The sequence below is a fragment of the Bidens hawaiensis genome, unplaced genomic scaffold (genome assembly GCF_021521415.1).
Source record: "Bidens hawaiensis isolate Kalapana, Puna unplaced genomic scaffold, B.hawaiensis_p1.1 tig00029334_1, whole genome shotgun sequence".
Lineage (NCBI taxonomy): Eukaryota > Viridiplantae > Streptophyta > Magnoliopsida > Asterales > Asteraceae > Bidens > Bidens hawaiensis.
In genome coordinates this window covers 149,787-168,754 of record NW_027494852.1, presented here as the reverse complement: position 1 = coordinate 168,754, position 18,968 = coordinate 149,787, and the positions used below count along the sequence as shown (strand labels likewise).

Sequence of the window (18,968 nt, the reverse complement as noted above, 5' to 3'; positions counted from 1 at the left end):
AGTTTAGCCAACTTGGTATCTGTTGTGTACTGAGTGCCTGGATTTTGTTACTCGTATCAATACTAATACCAAGTTCAGTGAAGATTTGAAGAAAAAAAAAAAGAAACCAAAGTGGTAGCAAATTGGTACCATACTAAAATGTATGTGCCTATACACGTACCCGTATCATAAAATTCGGTACGGTACTTGGTACTCAATTTTACTAATTTTTGGTATAGGTTTTTCGATACCGGTACGGATAAATCTCATTTCTAACCCCTATTTATGATGTACTTGTATATTTTATTTTGTTTTATTGTTATAAAACTTATTTTAAACTAAATTTCTTTAATTTTTTTAACAACGTTTGAAACAAGTATTTTAAAAATCAATTCATATTGCCGATTGAACCGGTTATACTGGATTTCAAACAAGCAACTGGTATTTAAAGCCAGGTATATTTGAACGGTTTGCTAGAGCATTATACCGTCGGTTTTGTTTAAAAATACCGGTTTAAACCGGCAAACCGGTTTATGCCCGATAGATTTTTGAAACGTTTTGCGGCCCATGTTTTTAAAAATGACCTTTAACCTAGTAGATAAAATTGAAACAAGTAAACCAGTAAACAATGTCGCAAACCCATTGCATTTATAATAATGTTATCCTAAAGATAAAACCTTTGTTTGAAAATCAAGTGTTTTTATATTATTTTTTCAATTATGAATTAGATTTTGGATTATTTTTTATTATGAAATATTGTATGTTTGGGTTATTTTTTAAGTTGAAAAAGCATTTATATGAAATTTAAAATATAAAACTATTCAACCTAGTTGAACCTTCAGGTACAACCATATTCAACCGGTTTTACCATTTTTTAGCCCAACTCAATGTGAGTAAAACACCCGATTTTAAAACATTGTTTGAAATTACCCAAGTTAGTTATCCTGATACGAATGTCAACCGTCGATAAGAATTTTGACACTCCCGGTCTGACGCACCCAGGAATACCATCAAGAACACCCATCATTGATTATTGTGACAGAACTCTTTCAGTCAGATTTCAAACCTGAAGCCTTAAATATCCAAAGCATTAAAGCCATAAAAATCCAAAGCAATAACTATCACCCATGCTAACAAAAGAAACAAACTTATTATATTTATGTACTGCGTTTAGCAAAAATCAACATTTGTTGCAAACATTCTACTATTTGCTATTAAAAAATGGGTTATCATTCCAAGCAATTCTAGTTATGTTATCCGAAATTTCTTTTTTGCTGATAGAACGCAAACGAACAACAAGATCTTTACATTATTACATACAGTATTGAGCCATGATTAAGGCATCAAAATTGAATTATATGATAACATAAGCAAATAAAGGTCGAATTTCACCATCTAGAACTACACTTTTTCATAATTCCATTCATCTATTGATACTTAGGTTTCTCTCTGAATTATGATTAAATCTTGATTTGTTCTTAATCGTATTGTGTGCAATTTATAAATCACAACTTTAAATATTATACGAGTATTTATCGATGAATATATCTTCAATTATGTGTTCATGGCATGATACTCTTCTACATACAATGACTAGAAAAGATTGATTCACACGAGCTTAGTATCAAACAAACAAATAAAAAGTAGATGGAATACTGATAAATTGTACAATGTCTCGGGTCAGCTTTGTTAAATGAGTCTTTGTTCACTGTTTCGAGAATCAAAGAACCGAACATGTTTTGAAACTAAGTTTTTTATACCTTACCTTAACCCGGTTTTTGGCGCTACATAGGTCTTTCACCAGCTCAGTTGACTAGGCCCTGGTCGGGTTGTAAAACTTGAACTTAACAAAAGATAGAAAACTAAAAGAATCATATGTCTGTCAAGATTAAAGACGAAACAACCACAACGTAAGCGAGAAAGAAGAATATGGCTATCTGCATGAACAACTTCGGGTTATCTCTCATGTTTGGTGATGTCACAGCCCTGTAAAACGAAAAATTCAGTTTTGAGTTCACTGTTAAAGGTTAGAAAAACTCGACTACTTCTTTCAAGTGTTAAACATAATTACTGACACTAACTTACTACAATAATGAGCTAATTCCTTTTATTTAAATTATAATTTTGCATCTGATAGAATATAGGAGTTACCTAGCGATGCGCTGAGAAAACCGAGGGAATGGCATGCTCTGAATAAAGACGATGCCGGGTCCCGTTAACATTGCGGTTACTAGATTCTCCCCCTATAACAAGACCAGTATGGCAGTATTAACTAACAATTTTAGAAAGCAATAAAATTTAAGTAAAAGTAATTTATCATGACACTATATAATAAGAAAGAATGTTACCCCAAAGACCACTCTTCTCATTGGACCGTTATATTTTACTTGCACATTAACTGTAGATGGCACGGCAATAATGCTAGACATGTCGACCGAAAGTGTCTCACCCACCTCAAGATTTTTCTGCACCACTAAAGAAAAAGAAGAAAATTAAAAAGGTCAAATTAAGCAATATTTCAAAAAGACCAAAACAGTAAGTTATAAAGAGTATACCGGATCCACCCCCGATTATGAATGCCAAGCCTTGGCCAGATAGCTTTTGTCTCAAGAAACCCTACAAACACCATTTGGATTATCATCACTTGTCTGGCAAAACGTTGCTCAGGGGAACAAAATCAAGATGTTACCTCTATTCCGGGTATAACATTACGGGCTCGTTGATCAAAAGTATTGCTGACCTTCACATCACCCATGGAGCAAAGGAATGCATCTGGCTACAATATAGTATCAAAAGAGTCATATAGAGAAATAAAATATGTAAAGGACAAAAAGTGATGAATTAAATACCTGACACAAAATTTCACCACCAAACTTGGCTAAGTCAATCTGTAGCATTTAAGGTAAAATTTAAGTACGCAACATACCAACTTAATTAACTAACAAAAGAATAATACAAACCGGTAGAATCCTTGCTAGAGAAGGTGCAGCAATGCCAACAAATCCATCAGTAGAACTGGTATTTAGAAAAAGTGTGCTAGTTACATTCTTGCCAAAAAGCCACTGCCACATTCCCGCCTCATTTTCTGGGGCATAAACGTTTTCCATTTGGGTGGACCCCGACATGTAGCACATGCAACCTGCAAAGAATTTACACAATAGTAAAGTTTTTAGTCGAATATTGTGTCACAAATTAACACATAGTGGAAGATTTAGCTGGTTAAAAAAACTACCATAATCATACAGTAAAGCACAAAGCAGATATTACAAAATTGTAGAATCACACACAGAAATGTACAAACAGAAATAGTTTGTGAGGCAAAGTAATATAATTACTGATTTACCTGGCCTTGCAGTGACTTTCTCTTCTGGCTTCAACATTATCTGGTGTGGACAATCAAAATAAAAGGGTTTTTACTTTGAGAGGGAGGGTAGGGGAGGGGGGGGGGGTTATTCTGGTGGAAATAAAAGTACTTTGGAAAGATAGTAATTACACGAGAAATACCTGAACAATCTGAGCCTCACCACCAAAAATCTGGAAAGGTGTTACATCTTCTTGCTGGCTCTATTCAAAGTTAAGACCATTAGTCAAATTATTGAAGAAGTAACAAAATAAATGAATAATGTATAGCCGTATAGGTGATACTTGCTAGAAGTTTCAAATGTTGAAACTATATTCAAGTGCAAAATATATACAAGCAAAAACAGAAAGCACTCAAAGCAGTCACCCTACATTAATATCTTAGTACAACATATATATACGTCATATCTGTCATATCTTTCAGATTCATTTCTATATTTAACCAATGGTTTACAACCCTTACTTTACGGGCTCAAGGGAATGTATTAGTAATATGAAATAGCATGAAGAAAAGTTAATTCCTTTGCATTTTCATAATCATATAAACGCCATATCAATGAAGCCAAGAGTCAAAGACTTTAGAAGGACGACCTTCGGTTTGCTAATGCATCATTACCAAACTAGATTATAGCATCATTGAATTCTTCTACACGCCATAGATAATAGAAATGTTATCATTATTCCGATGGCACTGTCTTAAGGAAATATAGTTACACGAAATAACATGAAGAAAAAATTCTCTCCTTCGACCTTAAGGAAACACAGTTACAGTAACTAGCACAACATAGAAACTCTTTTCATGATAATTCAAATTCAAATAAGAAAAAGAAAAGAGAATAACCAAGATGAACTGGGAAATCCTTACTTTTGCGGTTCTCTCTAAGTAAGATTTATTCAAACTTGTTTACATAAGAAACCGATGTGCACACTCGCAGACCACATGCCAACACCAAATACTGAATCAATTATCAGAAGGCAGCATTCAAGTTGTCAACTAATTCAGTACAGTTCAACTTTTGATAATACAAGGTACTGATGTAGCCTCCTTAGAAGACTACTTAGCAATATGAATACACAATTCAAAATCTTACACTCACCACAACTGACACCAATGGAGAATCAAAACCCTACATCACCACCACCACCTCCGGCAACCGAAGAACCCGATTCCAAATGACTTAAAACCACCAACTCCGACAACAAAAACACCACCACTGAAAAAAGCCCGGATACAAACGCCGCAAAGTCGCCATACTGCGGCGTAGACTACCAAGGCACGCATAAGAACCCAGGCGCCAAAACACGATAAGACGCAACACGATTACTTGTGGGGCTAAACACAAACTTGTTTAGAAACATGTTGCATGACATGATCTGTTTAGGGACACGATAAATAGCAGACGGCTGTTTGTTGAAGTTAAAGATTGGCGCTCGTACTAATCGACTAAGGTTTAGATATTGTTTATCAAGTATCGACTAAAGTTGAAGGTCGTAAGGAACTAAGGCAGTAAAGCTAAGGCCGTGTAAAACCAAGTAGGGCATATACTTTTATTTGTTTCCTTTTTATTTCTAAAACAGAAAATATAAACAGGTCATTAAAAGGTTAGCATGTTTTTAACCTGTTTATACATAAATTTAAACATGTCTTAAACGTGTCGACCTATTTAAGACACGAAACGCGCCCCCTCAAATTCCTTAATAATTTTCTTTCTATAACTCACCTTTAGCAAACTAATTCGGAATTCAAGTTCACCTACTTATACAGTTGAACCAGAAAAACCTATGGCTACCTGGCCTCAGTTCAATGTTAATTCTACTACTCATAGTCTCACACTCAAACTTGCATTATCAACAACCAAATCACCAGTTTCATAACAACAAATCAAGTACAATTATTCAATTAATGACCTAAAAATCACAGTATTCATACTATTCAGATGCGTAAACACACGTATATGCTAAATAATAATCATAATCAAAATGAAAACAAAGCGTTGGAGCTGAAATTAGGTAAGGTATAATACCTGATAAACAAACGGCTGAAACGGCGTTGAAAAGAACGGAGCTGCCATGATCAAATAAATAAATACCACTGAAATCAAAACCCTAGATCGATCTCAGATTGTTGTTGACTGTAGGATCGATTATTATTATTATAAATATTGTTGTTGTAGATTTGATAAATTTGTGAGACTCTGAAACACTACTCGCATTTACTTTTTAGACAAGGGTGATTTGGATGTTAGTTGAAGGGTATTACGGTCATTTTACATTACTAGGAAGTTCTCACTTGGAGACTGCTACAGTTGTGTCGGCAATTCGTGTCTTAACGTGTTTAATGTGTTATTTATGACGCGATTAACACAAGTATCAAAAATGAAAACGACCGCTTTGGTGGTTTGATAGTGATAGTTAAACGTTTTATGTACCAAAAAGGAGATATGGTGAAAATGAAACCAGAACCTGATGGGAATACCCGAAACACTTGGGATCGGTAATACCCGATAACATTTTTTGGAAGTTATCACTACCTACCTGACTAGCGCATAGCAAGTTCTACAAAACTTATAAGTGTTATCTATTGGTATCAAGTTTACACCATATATAAGTTGATCCATTACATAATAAACGCCACCATATTACAATAGATCAAGAGATGTTGTGTATAATTATATAGCCTTTTTAACAACGGTTGGAGCTAAATTCAAAACCCGAGTAAATCCTTCTGAGACGAGATGTCAACCGTCTTTCGACTAACCTAGGAACATCAATCCCACTATTGTGGAAAAACTCCATCGAGCCAGATTTCGAACCTAAAACCATAAATATTCCAAACTCTAACCATTACCCGCACATCGTTAGACTAGAAAGCCAACTTTCTAACGCACCCAAGGTATAATTAGTTTTTCTTTTTTATTTTTTTTTTCTTAATAATAGTTGATGAATCATTTAAATGGACTACCAACTAAATTCACAACATCCGGATACACTCATATTTGATCCGGGAAAAACCTTCACCTAAGACCAACGCCAGCGAACACTCGTTTGAGGGCACGAAAGTGCATGAGATAAAGCTTGTTTAGTTCAATGATCCAAGTAATAAACACCCCCTAAAAAACCTGAAGACATGAATTTGGATTACATGGAACACCAAGTATATATATATATATATTACCGAATTTTTTTTCAAAATAGGATAAAATAAATAGGTGAAATGGTTTTTAGAAGAGAGAAATGATATATTAGGAAAGTAGGAGATCCGCCATTTGAAATGGCGGATCTCAGACAAAACATGGGATCTGTGATGTGGACAACAACTAGGAGATCCGTCATTTCAAATGGCGGATCACGAATAAAATATTCGTGTTCCGCCATTTGAAACGGCGGATGTCAACTTTGGTGATCCGCGAGGTTGACTGGCATATCACATATTCCAAAGTAGCGTACCCCTATGTGTGAAAGTGAATATTGGTGGACATCCGCCATTTGAAATGGCAGATGTCAAAATGACATCCGTCATTTCAAATGGCGGATGTGAATAGTGATTTTGACTGATCTGACATTGTACAAGTCCCTTTTTCCTTTATATTACTTACTTTTTTCCTTTAAATTATTTATCTTTTTTAAACAACCTTATTTAACAAATAAAAAAAGTGTATTAAACAAATAACGTTTTTTAAAAATATGTTTTGTCTTTTTATTATTTATTAGTTTTCTAAATATTATTATTTAAAAAAATACAAAATTTAATATTAAAATTTTATTTTTTAATAAAAAAACACCATGTTTTAAATAATATAAAGAAAAAAAGAAAAATATTTTAGTTCAGCCAAAATCTTGTATTTTTTTAGTTCAGTCAAAATCTTGTATTCAAATCTTTGTATTAAAAAAGTTCAGCAGATTGCTCTATTTTTTAATTTCGTTTTGCAAAACTAGAAAGTAAATAATATAAAGGAAAAAGGTACTGGTAAAATGTCAAATCAGTGAAAATCACTATTCACATCCGCTATTTGAAATGACGGATGCCCACCAATATTCACTTTCACACATAGGGGTAGGCTACTTTGGAATATGTGACCTGCCAGTCAACCTCGCGGATCACCAAAGCTGACATCCGCCATTTCAAGTGGCGGAACACGAATATTTTATTCGTGTTCCGCCATTTGAAATGGCGGATCTCAGACAAAACATGAGATCTGTCAGATCTTGTCTGGTGATGTGGACAACAACCAGGAGATACAAAACATGGGATCTGTCAGATCTTGTCTGGTGATGTGGACAACAACCGGGAGATCCGCCATTTCAAATGACGAATCTCCTACTTTCCTAATACATCATTTCTCTCTCCTAAAAACAATTTCACCTATTTATTTTATCCTATTTTGAAAAAATTACCGGCTTACCGCTCATTGGCTCTTTTTTGTTGTTGTAAATAAAAATAAAAAATTAATTAGTTAATTCATAAATAAATAAATAAATAATACTGTAAGTTAAAATTCCCCATATTCCTTAATTTATACTGTGACGTTGTGAGCTGGATGGTGTTGAAAAGTGAAAACATTTACTCCTATAAAACACGCCGACGAATAAACCATTAATCCACCTCTCATTCATTCGCCGGATTTAATATAACCGACCGATTTCAGACTCCACTTTAACTGAGGTTTGATGATATCCATCTCAATTTGACTGTACGCATTTGTTTTAAACAATATGATGATTGGTTAATCTGTAGCGTATTATGTGATTTCATAACTAGTGTACTCATAATATCCTGTTGTAATGAATTCTCATCTCAATTGATGCAAAACAGTAAGACCTGGTCCATATGAATTTATATTAAAGCTAGATCTATGATGATATGTCAGTTACATTATAGAATTCACTTTGTTTCACTGAATATAACATATTATTATCATTATTATTATTATTATTATTATTATTATTATTATTATTATTATTATTATTATTATCAGATTTGAAACCTAATAGAGCTGGATTATTTGATAAGAATATTAATAATATATACAACATAGTGTAATTATAGTGTAGTGTAATTACGCTGCGTAATTACACTACGATGTATTTACATAATTACACTACCTGATTTGCACAAATAGCACGTTTTTTTAGTTTGTACGTTAACTTTCCCATCAACATCGTCATCGTCATCGTCATCAGATTTAAAACCTAATAGAGCTGGATTATTTGGTAATAATATTAATATTGGATTAATAAGGTTATTTTACACACCTTTAGGCGGTGTTGCAGAAATCGTTAGTCGCTAGGGACTAGCGATTAATCGGGATTAATCGGATCGGATTTTGATGCACAATTTTTTAGTTTTATATATGCACGCACACATCTTTATATGTAATTTTCAGTTTTATATATACACAAACACATTTTGGCTGGAAATTGACTTGAATCTCGCTGGAAACCGCTGATTTTGGACGGAATCTCACTGGAAACCGCTGATTTTGGCCAGAACCTTCTCAGAAAGAGCCGAATAAGTCCAACTAATCCTGATTTTGGCCGAATTTGATCATTAACCGATTATCCCCGAGTTAATCGGTGTGTTGGGGACTAGCGATTAATCGAGGATTGATTGGCACCTGGTTGGGATTTTTACAACACTGCCTTTAGGTATAGCATTTTCCAGTGTTTAGGGGAAGAATTTAAGAAAGAAGTTCATTATATTGTTTCTTAATATGTGGAGTAAACGAACCAAACGAACACGAATGAGAGCATGTTCGTGTTCGTTCATTTAGCTTTAACTGAACATGAACACGGATAATTAAACGGGCGGATTTTCTTACTCATGCTCGTTTGTTAAGAAAATGAACATGCTTGTTACTTTGTTTTCGTTCGTTAAGAATCTAAACGAACAATTCATGAACATAAACGAACATGAATAAACAATCATAAATGAGCGCCAATTGAAGTCCAATACATGTTTAGTTATTATAAAAATTATAAAGGTGCATAGTCAAAGGGGTTAAAGGAACATAAACACACAGACTTAAACGAAACAGCATAAATGAACATAAAACGAACTTCCTGCCAGACGATTCACGAACTGCTCATTGAACGTTTGGTTGGTTTACAGGCCTAGAGCTACTAATAGTATTATAATCATCATGGAAGTTATATTCATCAGATTAATATATCAAGGAAATTATCATAAGCAATATCACATTATATTTACAGTTTCCGCTGTCCTGCTTATGGTTTAAATTTGCTCTCTCAGTCATGCATTTATATATTCCCTTCTTAACAAAGATGGATCTATTTTAAGTTGACATATCATCTTGGTTTCAAGTTATATATATTGTGAAAACATGACGACTGATAATCTGTTTTTACAGAAATATTGCAACTTGTCAGCCGTTGGAATATGCTAAAGACAAAAGTTATGTTATTGATTTCCCTGAGGAAGACTGGGTTTACGAAGAGGATTCAGTAGTTATGGTGACATTTAGCAGTAGAAGCAAGTGCTGACTTTGAAGGAGATGAATAAATTAGTGCACTCTATCGTCGTTTTCTTAATATTCAAAATTGACTGGAAGAAACTACTCCCCATTGGAGCCATTATCACAATAACCTTTGCTCTTTTTCAATTACAAACACTTCCTTATCAACTTACGACACCGGATTCGTCTCTCCCTGATACAAATCACTTTGATATTAACTTGAAAAGTCAAATCACTCCTCCTTTGACCAGAGATAAACAGTATGAGGCTATTAAAACAGACCCTGAGACCGCTATGCCTAATTCTTCTAGTCAGTTAGTTCGGTCAGTTGCAGTTGTGCAGGAGAAAGTGAAAGTTAGTGAAACAAGGAAGCAGGTGGACAACAATAAACCTAATAAATCAGTACTACCTTTATCATTTTCCTCTGCTTCTGAAAGAAGACGTAAACGCTATCTGGTAAGATTCCTAAGCTTCTAATGATAATGAAATGTTCTTTTTCCTTAATTTATTATTATTATATTTTTTGAAAAGCTGAATTTGCAGAGAGATTTAAAGGGATTATCACCATATGAAGCACTCGTGTATGCCAAAAAGGAGCTTGACACTATCTCAGTTGGTGTTGATTACCATGACCCAGATCTATATGTTCCTTTATTCAGAAATATAACCGTTTTTGAAAGGTAAATTTGAGGTCCTTGCAAAACTATTACATGGTTTAATTCATTTATAGATGTGAACATGTAAGATCATACTGATTTGTATTCTTCCTACATTATCTTCTACCAGTATGCACCACATATATAATGATGCACACATATGAGCTTCAATATGAGTCATGACTTATAAACTTCAGATTGTGCTTTTTGTTTCAAAAAGTGTATCACTTGAATGGATTAATACATATCATTACCCTACCAACTATTGCTTTTTTTTTCTGATGTGGTGATGTTTGTGTTATTACTTATTAGCATATGTATAAGTAAACCTTAAAAGAGAAAAGGTGGTAGTGATTAGTGAACATTATTTTGTGGAGCTTAAGGATCTGAACAGTTATGTTTGGTCATTGTGTGGTTTCAGTTTGGGCAATTAATGGGAATGATGCAAGTCATGCTTCAAGTATAAAGATTGAAGCAAAACCATAGGCTTCTCAGATAGAGATTCATGAAAAGAAACTGTGGAATAGGTATAGTTTAATCATTCTGCATTGCACATGATCACAACATAATAATATTTATCTAGAAATATAAATGGTTGGTGAATAATTTCTTAAAAACATAGGACTTCTTGCTCTAGTTCTTAAAGTTAATTTAGCTCTTTGTGTGCACTAAGTTTAATATATGTAAAGAAATCATAAATGCACCACAAATTGGTTTTCTTTTTATAAGTTGATCTGCATGAATCATTACATGCCAATTTACTGACCGCTTTTAACAGGAGTTATGAATTGATGGAGTTAATATTGAAAGTTTATGTATACCAAGATGGAAAGAGACCTATTTTCCATACTCCTCATCTCAGAGGAATTTATTCTTCAGAAGGTTGGTTTATGAAGTTTATTGAGTCAAGCAAACAGTTTGTCACACGGGACCCTCAAAAGGCCCACCTATTCTATCTACCATACAGTGCACGCCAACTCCAACGTGCTCTTTATGTTCCTGACTCACATAATATCAAGCCTCTATCAATCTTTCTAAGAGATTATGTCAACAAGATTGCTTCAAAATATCCTTTCTGGAATCAGACTCGTGGTTCAGATCACTTTCTAGTTGCTTGCCATGATTGGGTATTATGCTAGTTACAACTAAAAATCATATGTAAACATTTTAATGGGCATATGACTCTTACATGTTCTAGTAAAAGGAACATCATTAGCGTTTATTGTTTACACCACCAAAATATTTTTTGAGCATTTTGTCCTTACACCGGTTTAACTCTTTTTTTAACCTTATTGTATAGTATAGCGTAAAATGGTCAAATTTCAATTTTTTGGTGGTCTAAGTATATCTAAACAATTGACCATTTTTCACTTACACCAGTTTAGTTTTTTTTTTTACCTTATGGTATAGCGCAAAATGGTCAAATTTAATATTTTGGTGGTCTAAGTAGTGCATCCAAATTAATGACCATATTTCCCTTACACCAGTTTAACTCTTTTTTACCAAATGGTATATTTTGATGGTCTAATAGTATCTAAAAGATGACCTTCCAACTCTTTTTTTTATCTTATGGTATAGCGCAGGCTGGTCAAACTTAATATTATGGTGGTCTAAGTACTGTATTTAAATAAATGACCCTTTTGCCCTTCACCAGGTTAACTCTTTCTTTTTACCTTATGGTATAGCGCTGTGCAAAATGGTCAAATTTGATATTTTGGTGGTCTAAGTATCTAAATAAGTGACCGTTTTGCCTTTACATCAGTCTCACTCTCCCATTTTGGTTTACATTTATTCAGGGTCCATACACATTAAAAGAACACGAGGAACTAACAAAAAATACCATAAAAGCCCTCTGCAATGCCGACACTTCCGAAGGTGTTTTCATAGCCAGGAAGGACGTTTCATTACCGGAAACCACCATAGGAAACCCTAGAAGACCACTTAGAAACATGGGCGGTAAAAAAATCTCACAACGTCCTGTACTCGCTTTCTTTGCAGGAGGAATGCACGGTAGGGTCCGCCCGACCCTCATTAAACTCTGGGCCAATACAGACAAGAAAATGATGATATCTGGGCCCATGTCCTACAAAACAAAATCCTATTCTCTTCACATGAAATCCAGCAAATATTGCATCTGCCCAATGGGCTTTGAAGTTAACAGCCCGAGAATAGTGGAAGCCGTATATTATGAATGCGTTCCCGTTATTATTGCTGATAATTTCGTCCCTCCGTTGAATGAAGTATTGAATTGGAGTGCTTTTTCTGTTATTGTGGCTGAAAATGATATTCCTAAATTGAAAGATATTCTAGAAGCTATACCTATGAAGCGATATCGTATGATGCAAAATAATGTGAAAATGTTGCAGCGGCATTTTTACTGGAACCGTACGCCTGTAAAGTATGATATGTTTCATATGATTCTGCATTCAGTCTGGTTTAGTAGGCTTAACCATATTCAAGATTTTACAGGTACACATTAGTTTCTTTTATTACTTGGTATATGAGTTTTTCTTATTTGTTGTGTGATTATATATGGCTCTTGAAACCTCACTATAGATAAACAACACCCTGATCTTGTTATTTATTGTGTGATATTTATGTATACGTGTATATATGTACGTATTTATCGTGTGAATACACTTGATTTTTTTTAATTTGTGGTATGTGTTTGTGTATATATGGTATTTTCTCATTTATTGGTTTGGGACTGCTTAATTATAGTTTGGGTCCACATTTATTATTTTGAATTATGGTTTTATGGCCCAAATTTTAGGCTTGATTTGATTAACAAATTTTAGGCCAAGAGTTTTAGATCTAAATTCATTATGTTGAGTAAAAATTTCGAACAATTCAAGCGTAAATGTAAAACTGAAAACTAGCGCATTATCAAACCAAACTAATACGTAAAAAAGAAACCAGACGGTCCGGACCTTTCCTGAAGCTGACATTTTGGTTTTGATTCAGTTTGAATCCAAAACCAAGCCAAACACATCCATGCACACCCTTGGTCCACTTTATGCATATCAGTTTGGGTTCGGTTTGAATCCAAAATCAACGTAAACCGACCCGTGCACATCCTTCCACTTTATGCATATCCGCATGCCAAAAAGTGAATCGAGCAACGTCGACAGCTGGACATGCCCCCTTTGTTGAACAATGTGACAAAATTGTAACTTTGTGAGGTATATGGACAAATGATGCAACAACAGTATACAAATTTTGTTAGAATGAACACGTGTATGAACAAATAATACATAATAGATTCCCAAATCTATGGAAATGACAGACAGAATAGACGGCAGAAAAAGCAAAACATGCCAGGTAAAATGGGGTGTTCGATGTTTTTTTTAATGAACTACTCGTCGAACCGTCTACCTTATTGGTCTCCTAGTTGGATCGGTGTAATAAACGGATGATGTCATAAATAATTTAAAAGTTAGCATATACCTAATTTAAAAAAAATTGTGGAACCACTTTATTTTTTTGTGTGGATTTGCAGTATTAACAAAATACGAGAAATACTAACTTGGGATTTTAGAAGTAAAAAATTTTTAAATCATGTCCCGTTCGCCAGTTCAACTGGTCTAAATGGTAACTGAGCTATTCGAATGAAGTTGTTTACTGGTTTTGTAGTCTGTTCCCGGTCATTTCATTCTGGTTATAAACACGCGTCGGGACAACCTGGCATGCATTGCAGATTTAACTACGATAGGAAGGGTGTGTTGTGGACCTTCACACGTGACTATATTAGAATAACACCATATGCTTCAAAACTTTAGTACTTTACTAACGTTGTCCTATACCACAACCACGTAAAAAGAATCACCCCACTTTTTGTTCTTCTTAATTATCACATGTGTGTGTTTTGTACTTCAGTAATTATAAGTAAGGTTGCAATTGTTAATACGATATCAAAACAGTCGAATGCGTGTTATCAAATACCACAAATGTGTTTTTGGCGCATAATGCAACACTTTTTGTTTGATATTTTATGTTGAGAACTGTGTAAACTGTATAATACACTTGTAACTCTTGTTTTAAGTGTTACACATGCTGGGGTTACATGACTGCCTACCCTCTATTTGTTGGGGAAATTGTACAAAAAACGGGTTATTTTGGATATCTGAGAGCCGTGAAACACTTTCAGATCAAAACTATTTGTGGTTCTCAAATGTCTTGACCGGATAAAACTCATATTGAGAGCAAGAAACGAATATGTATATTTGTATGTGTTTTGATGAACCATAAGAAGAAATCGTTTGATCAAGATACAGTATATTAGGGTTAGGAGTCTGCCCCTCGGACCTGGCAGGTAGCAACTCGACCCCAGCCAGGGGCTCTGTCCCTTAGACCCTGCGAGGGGCTACAACCCATTGGACGTTGCTACCAGGGGCGTTGCCACCTTAGAACCCCCATAGCTTAGGGGTTTCGCCTGCAAGTACCAATATGACTATAAATTATAATAAGATCAAATAAATGTACATATCGCTTTCGACTTATTTAGATTCAAATTACAATGAATTTGATCAACAAGTTAATCCTCAATTACACTAAATAACTAACACTATCTCATTTAATCTTTAATGCACAACATACATATGTTTTATACTGTTCTCACATTTTATAATATAAAACAATTTCTTAAAGAACGTCATATATTTGTGTGTGATTGTGTGGAAGGTATGCTAATAATAGTCTAGTACATCAAGGTTATAAATATAAACATTAATGTTTTGGTACCAAAATCAATAACTACGTGAATATACTGTACGAGGAATCGGGCAAGGATACTATGGTGTGGTTGGTTTGCATATTAATGCCAATTAACAATTATTGCCAAAAGAAGACAAAGATGGTTTCATTGGATGGACACAAATGAATTATTCGTGGTCCTATTTACTCATCCCCGACCGTTTCTTTGCTCTCTCTTTTTCAACATTAGTGAGATTTTAAAGCCATAAAATGACATCTATTAACTCAAATTTATTTATATTATAAAACGCGTGTCCTATTATACGAATCGTATAAGACCATACAATGTATATGACTTTTGCAAACAAAAGATTTGTAATATCATGCGCGTTGTATAAAGCAAACTTATATATAGATAACCCACATGACTCCTAACTCAACAAAGTGACGTACTAATGTCACATTAGCTAGTTTTAGTAAAGTTATACCACATATGTTCGTATAACACCCTTATGTATTACCATTTTTGACATGTCATACGAGTTATATAGTGTAAACAACCCGTATGATTTGGTGGAAATTCATAAAATCTGGATAACTTGTCAATGGTGTATATATACTGTGTTAGTGGTCTACCTATGGCGTTGCCATATAAAAGATGGTTTGAGAGATATAATGACTCATGTGAGAGACAATATAGAGAAATGATAGTTGTCCATTCGCCATGATAAGTCCAAACCATTAAAGGTAACAATACTAAACCCCCAATCTTTTTTGTTTAGTTATATTATCAATGTAGGCATGTAAACGGACACGGACATGCCATTGTTCATGTTCGTTCATTTAACTTTAATCAAATACTTGATCAGACAAATGTTTGTGTTCATATTCGTCGTTTAAAAAATGAACATATTCGTGTTCGTTTATATTCGTTCGCTAATAAGCTAAACAAACATAAATAAACATTATTGAACAAATATAAACGAACATACACGACTAAATGTAAATGGACACAAACATAAGGTATCCATGTTTTGAAAACCAAAGATTTGTAATATCATGCGCGTTGTATAAAGCAAACTTATATACAGATAACCCACATGACTCCTAACTCAGTTCATATTCGTCGTTTAAAAAATGAACATATTCGCGTTCGTTTATATTCGTTCGTTAATAAGCTAAACAAACATAAATAAACATTATTGAACAAATATAAATGAACATACATGACTAAATGTAAACGGACACAAACATAAGGTATCGGTTCATGTATGTGCCGATAACAGACACATACATGACTAAATGTAAACGGACACAAACGTAAATGACCAATATTGAATTAATTTCTATGGAATAAACCCATGCAAGTCCATGAAGTGGGACTTTATAAAAAATTGGATAACCTTTTCAACAACATAGCAAACAAGGTTAGTACTACAACTTTTGATCTTATTTGTAAACTAAAAAAGAACAAACGCAACGACTGTCTAATAATAATATATGATAAGTTTATTAGTATGAGTGGTTTAGACGCCTATTCGGTAATGGCCTCACATGGCTATAAGCCAGTATATAATATATATATAAAACTAACTTTTGAACCCGTGTAATACACGAGAATTTTCAATTGATAAGAACTTCTAAAATTTGTTATTTGAAATAAAGATACAAAATTAAAGGGAAAAAGAAATTAAATGCATATTACAAACAATAATCAGTTTAGAGTCTTAAATTTACAAATTTGAGAAAATCTCTTTATATACAACATTTGTAGTTTTATTAGTATCTTTGGTAAATTTGTGTCTAACCAAATAAAAATAAATATTAGTATATTTGGTAAATTTGATTTAAAATATTAAAAAAAACTAACCAACATATACGGTTTGTTATTATAATTTGAAATAAACACAAATATATACTACTAAGACAGTAGGGTTGGTCAAGATTAGAAAGACAACATGAGTGCACATATTTAACATGAACATAAAACAAGAAATATTGATCCTAAAGCCATTGTTATGATAAGTGTGTTTGCTATGAGATAGAAGAAGATTTAGAATGGAAGAAGTATTGATGTAGAATGGTCTTTTATAATGTGTCTACTAGGTTTTTGACCCGTGTACGACACGGGTGGAAATATATAAAACGTTTAACAACAACACTCGTGCAGACAATAACATGATATATAGTTGTTATTATAACGTATTATAAACAAAAAGTTGCTTCAACATAAGTACAACCAAACTAACATTGGTTCTGCAATTACTATATACATAATACTTTTCATAAACAACAAAGTAACTTTCGTTTTACAATTATTTGATAAATAAAAAAACTTGAAAATTAAAATTTCATAAATAACTAAATAGTTCCTTATAAACCACATTTGTAGTTTTATTTGTAACATTACACTCCTTATCTAATATAAGCATTTTAACACCGGCTCTATTCTTCACTCGTGATAAAGTCACATATAGCTGACCATGTGTAAACACCGGCTGTCGAAGAAGGTGAAAGGGATTTTGAAAATTGAGGAGTTTATATTAGATAGTATGGTTATAAATTTATTATAGTAATATTATAATATTATTATGCTAACTTTCTAGACTTTAATTTGTAAGAAATTATTTAATATGAATTACAAATATAGATTGTATATTTTCGTATACGATGAGATATTTTTTATGATATGACGTTTTTAAAATTAAGTAGTTTGTTTTTATGAAACATTTATAATTGTCGCTATTGTTATATGCTGATCAACAAGTTAATCCTCAATTACACTAAATAACTAACACTGTCTCATTTAATCTTTAATGCACAACATACATATGTTTTATACTGTTCTCACATTTTATAATATAAAACAATTTCTTAAAGAACGTCATGTATTTGTGTGTGATTGTGTGGAAGGTATGCTAATAATAGTCTAGTACATCAAGGTTATAAATATTTTGGTACCAAAATCAATAACTACGTGAATATACTGTACGAGGAATCGGGCAAGGATACTATGGTGTGGTTGGTTTGCATATTAATGCCAATTAACAATTATTGCCAAAAGAAGACAAAGATGGTTTCATTGGATGGACACAAATGAATTATTCGTGGTCCTATTTACTCATCCCCGACCGTTTCTTTGCTCTCTCTTTTTCAACATTAGTGAGATTTTAAAGCCATAAAATGACATCTATTAACTCAAATTTATTTATATTATAAAACGCGTGTCCTATTATACGAATCGTATAAGACCATACAATGTATATGACTTTTGCAAACAAAAGATTTGTAATATCATGCGCGTTGTATAAAGCAAACTTATATATAGATAACCCACATGACTCCTAACTCAACAAAGTGACGTACTAATGTCACATTAGCTAGTTTTAGTAAAGTTATACCACATATGTTCGTATAACACCCTTATGTATTACCATTTTTGACATGTCATACGAGTTATATAGTGTAAACAACCCGTATGATTTGGTGGAAATTCATAAAATCTGGATAACTTGTCAATGGTGTATATATACTGTGTTAGTGGTCTACCTATGGCGTTGCCATATAAAAGATGGTTTGAGAGATATAATGACTCATGTGAGAGACAATATAGAGAAATGATAGTTGTCCATTCGCCATGATAAGTCCAAACCATTAAAGGTAACAATACTAAACCCCCAATCTTTTTTGTTTAGTTATATTATCAATGTAGGCATGTAAACGGACACGGACATGCCATTGTTCATGTTCGTTCATTTAACTTTAATCAAATACTTGATCAGACAAATGTTTGTGTTCATATTCGTCG

General features: G+C 33.4%; 2 protein-coding genes across 2 annotated transcripts; one reads left to right on the top strand and one right to left on the bottom strand.

The window, feature by feature from the left end:
* Positions 1-1,740: 1,740 nt before the first annotated feature.
* Positions 1,741-5,529, bottom strand: LOC143578782 (uncharacterized). Its single transcript, XM_077062260.1, has 10 exons — positions 5,364-5,529; positions 3,484-3,543; positions 3,323-3,362; positions 2,940-3,118; positions 2,829-2,867; positions 2,669-2,755; positions 2,535-2,595; positions 2,328-2,452; positions 2,131-2,222; positions 1,741-1,965 (listed from the first exon to the last, which is right to left on the bottom strand). The coding sequence occupies exons 1-10, from the start codon at positions 5,409-5,411 to the stop codon at positions 1,851-1,853; spliced, it is 846 nt and encodes a 281-aa protein (XP_076918375.1). The 5' UTR covers positions 5,412-5,529; the 3' UTR covers positions 1,741-1,850.
* Positions 5,530-7,856: 2,327 nt separating this feature from the next.
* LOC143578773 (putative glycosyltransferase At5g03795) lies at positions 7,857-13,096 on the top strand. Its single transcript, XM_077062250.1, has 5 exons — positions 7,857-8,002; positions 9,708-10,268; positions 10,356-10,492; positions 11,247-11,595; positions 12,265-13,096. The coding sequence occupies exons 2-5, from the start codon at positions 9,852-9,854 to the stop codon at positions 12,946-12,948; spliced, it is 1,587 nt and encodes a 528-aa protein (XP_076918365.1). The 5' UTR covers positions 7,857-8,002; positions 9,708-9,851; the 3' UTR covers positions 12,949-13,096.
* The last annotated feature ends 5,872 nt before the right edge of the window (positions 13,097-18,968 follow it).

Coding starts and splice junctions, on each gene's coding strand:
- LOC143578782 (XM_077062260.1), bottom strand. CDS start 5,411: ATGGCAGCTCCGTTCTTTTCAACGCCGTTTCAGCCGTTTGTTTATCAG. Junction 3,363..3,483: donor GTGAGGCTCAGATTGTTCAG/GTATTTCTCGTG, acceptor TGTCCACACCAG/ATAATGTTGAAGCCAGAAGA. Junction 2,868..2,939: donor CTCTAGCAAGGATTCTACCG/GTTTGTATTATT, acceptor TAAATGCTACAG/ATTGACTTAGCCAAGTTTGG.
- LOC143578773 (XM_077062250.1), top strand. CDS start 9,852: ATGAATAAATTAGTGCACTCTATCGTCGTTTTCTTAATATTCAAAATT. Junction 10,269..10,355: donor GAAGACGTAAACGCTATCTG/GTAAGATTCCTA, acceptor CTGAATTTGCAG/AGAGATTTAAAGGGATTATC. Junction 11,596..12,264: donor TAGTTGCTTGCCATGATTGG/GTATTATGCTAG, acceptor ACATTTATTCAG/GGTCCATACACATTAAAAGA.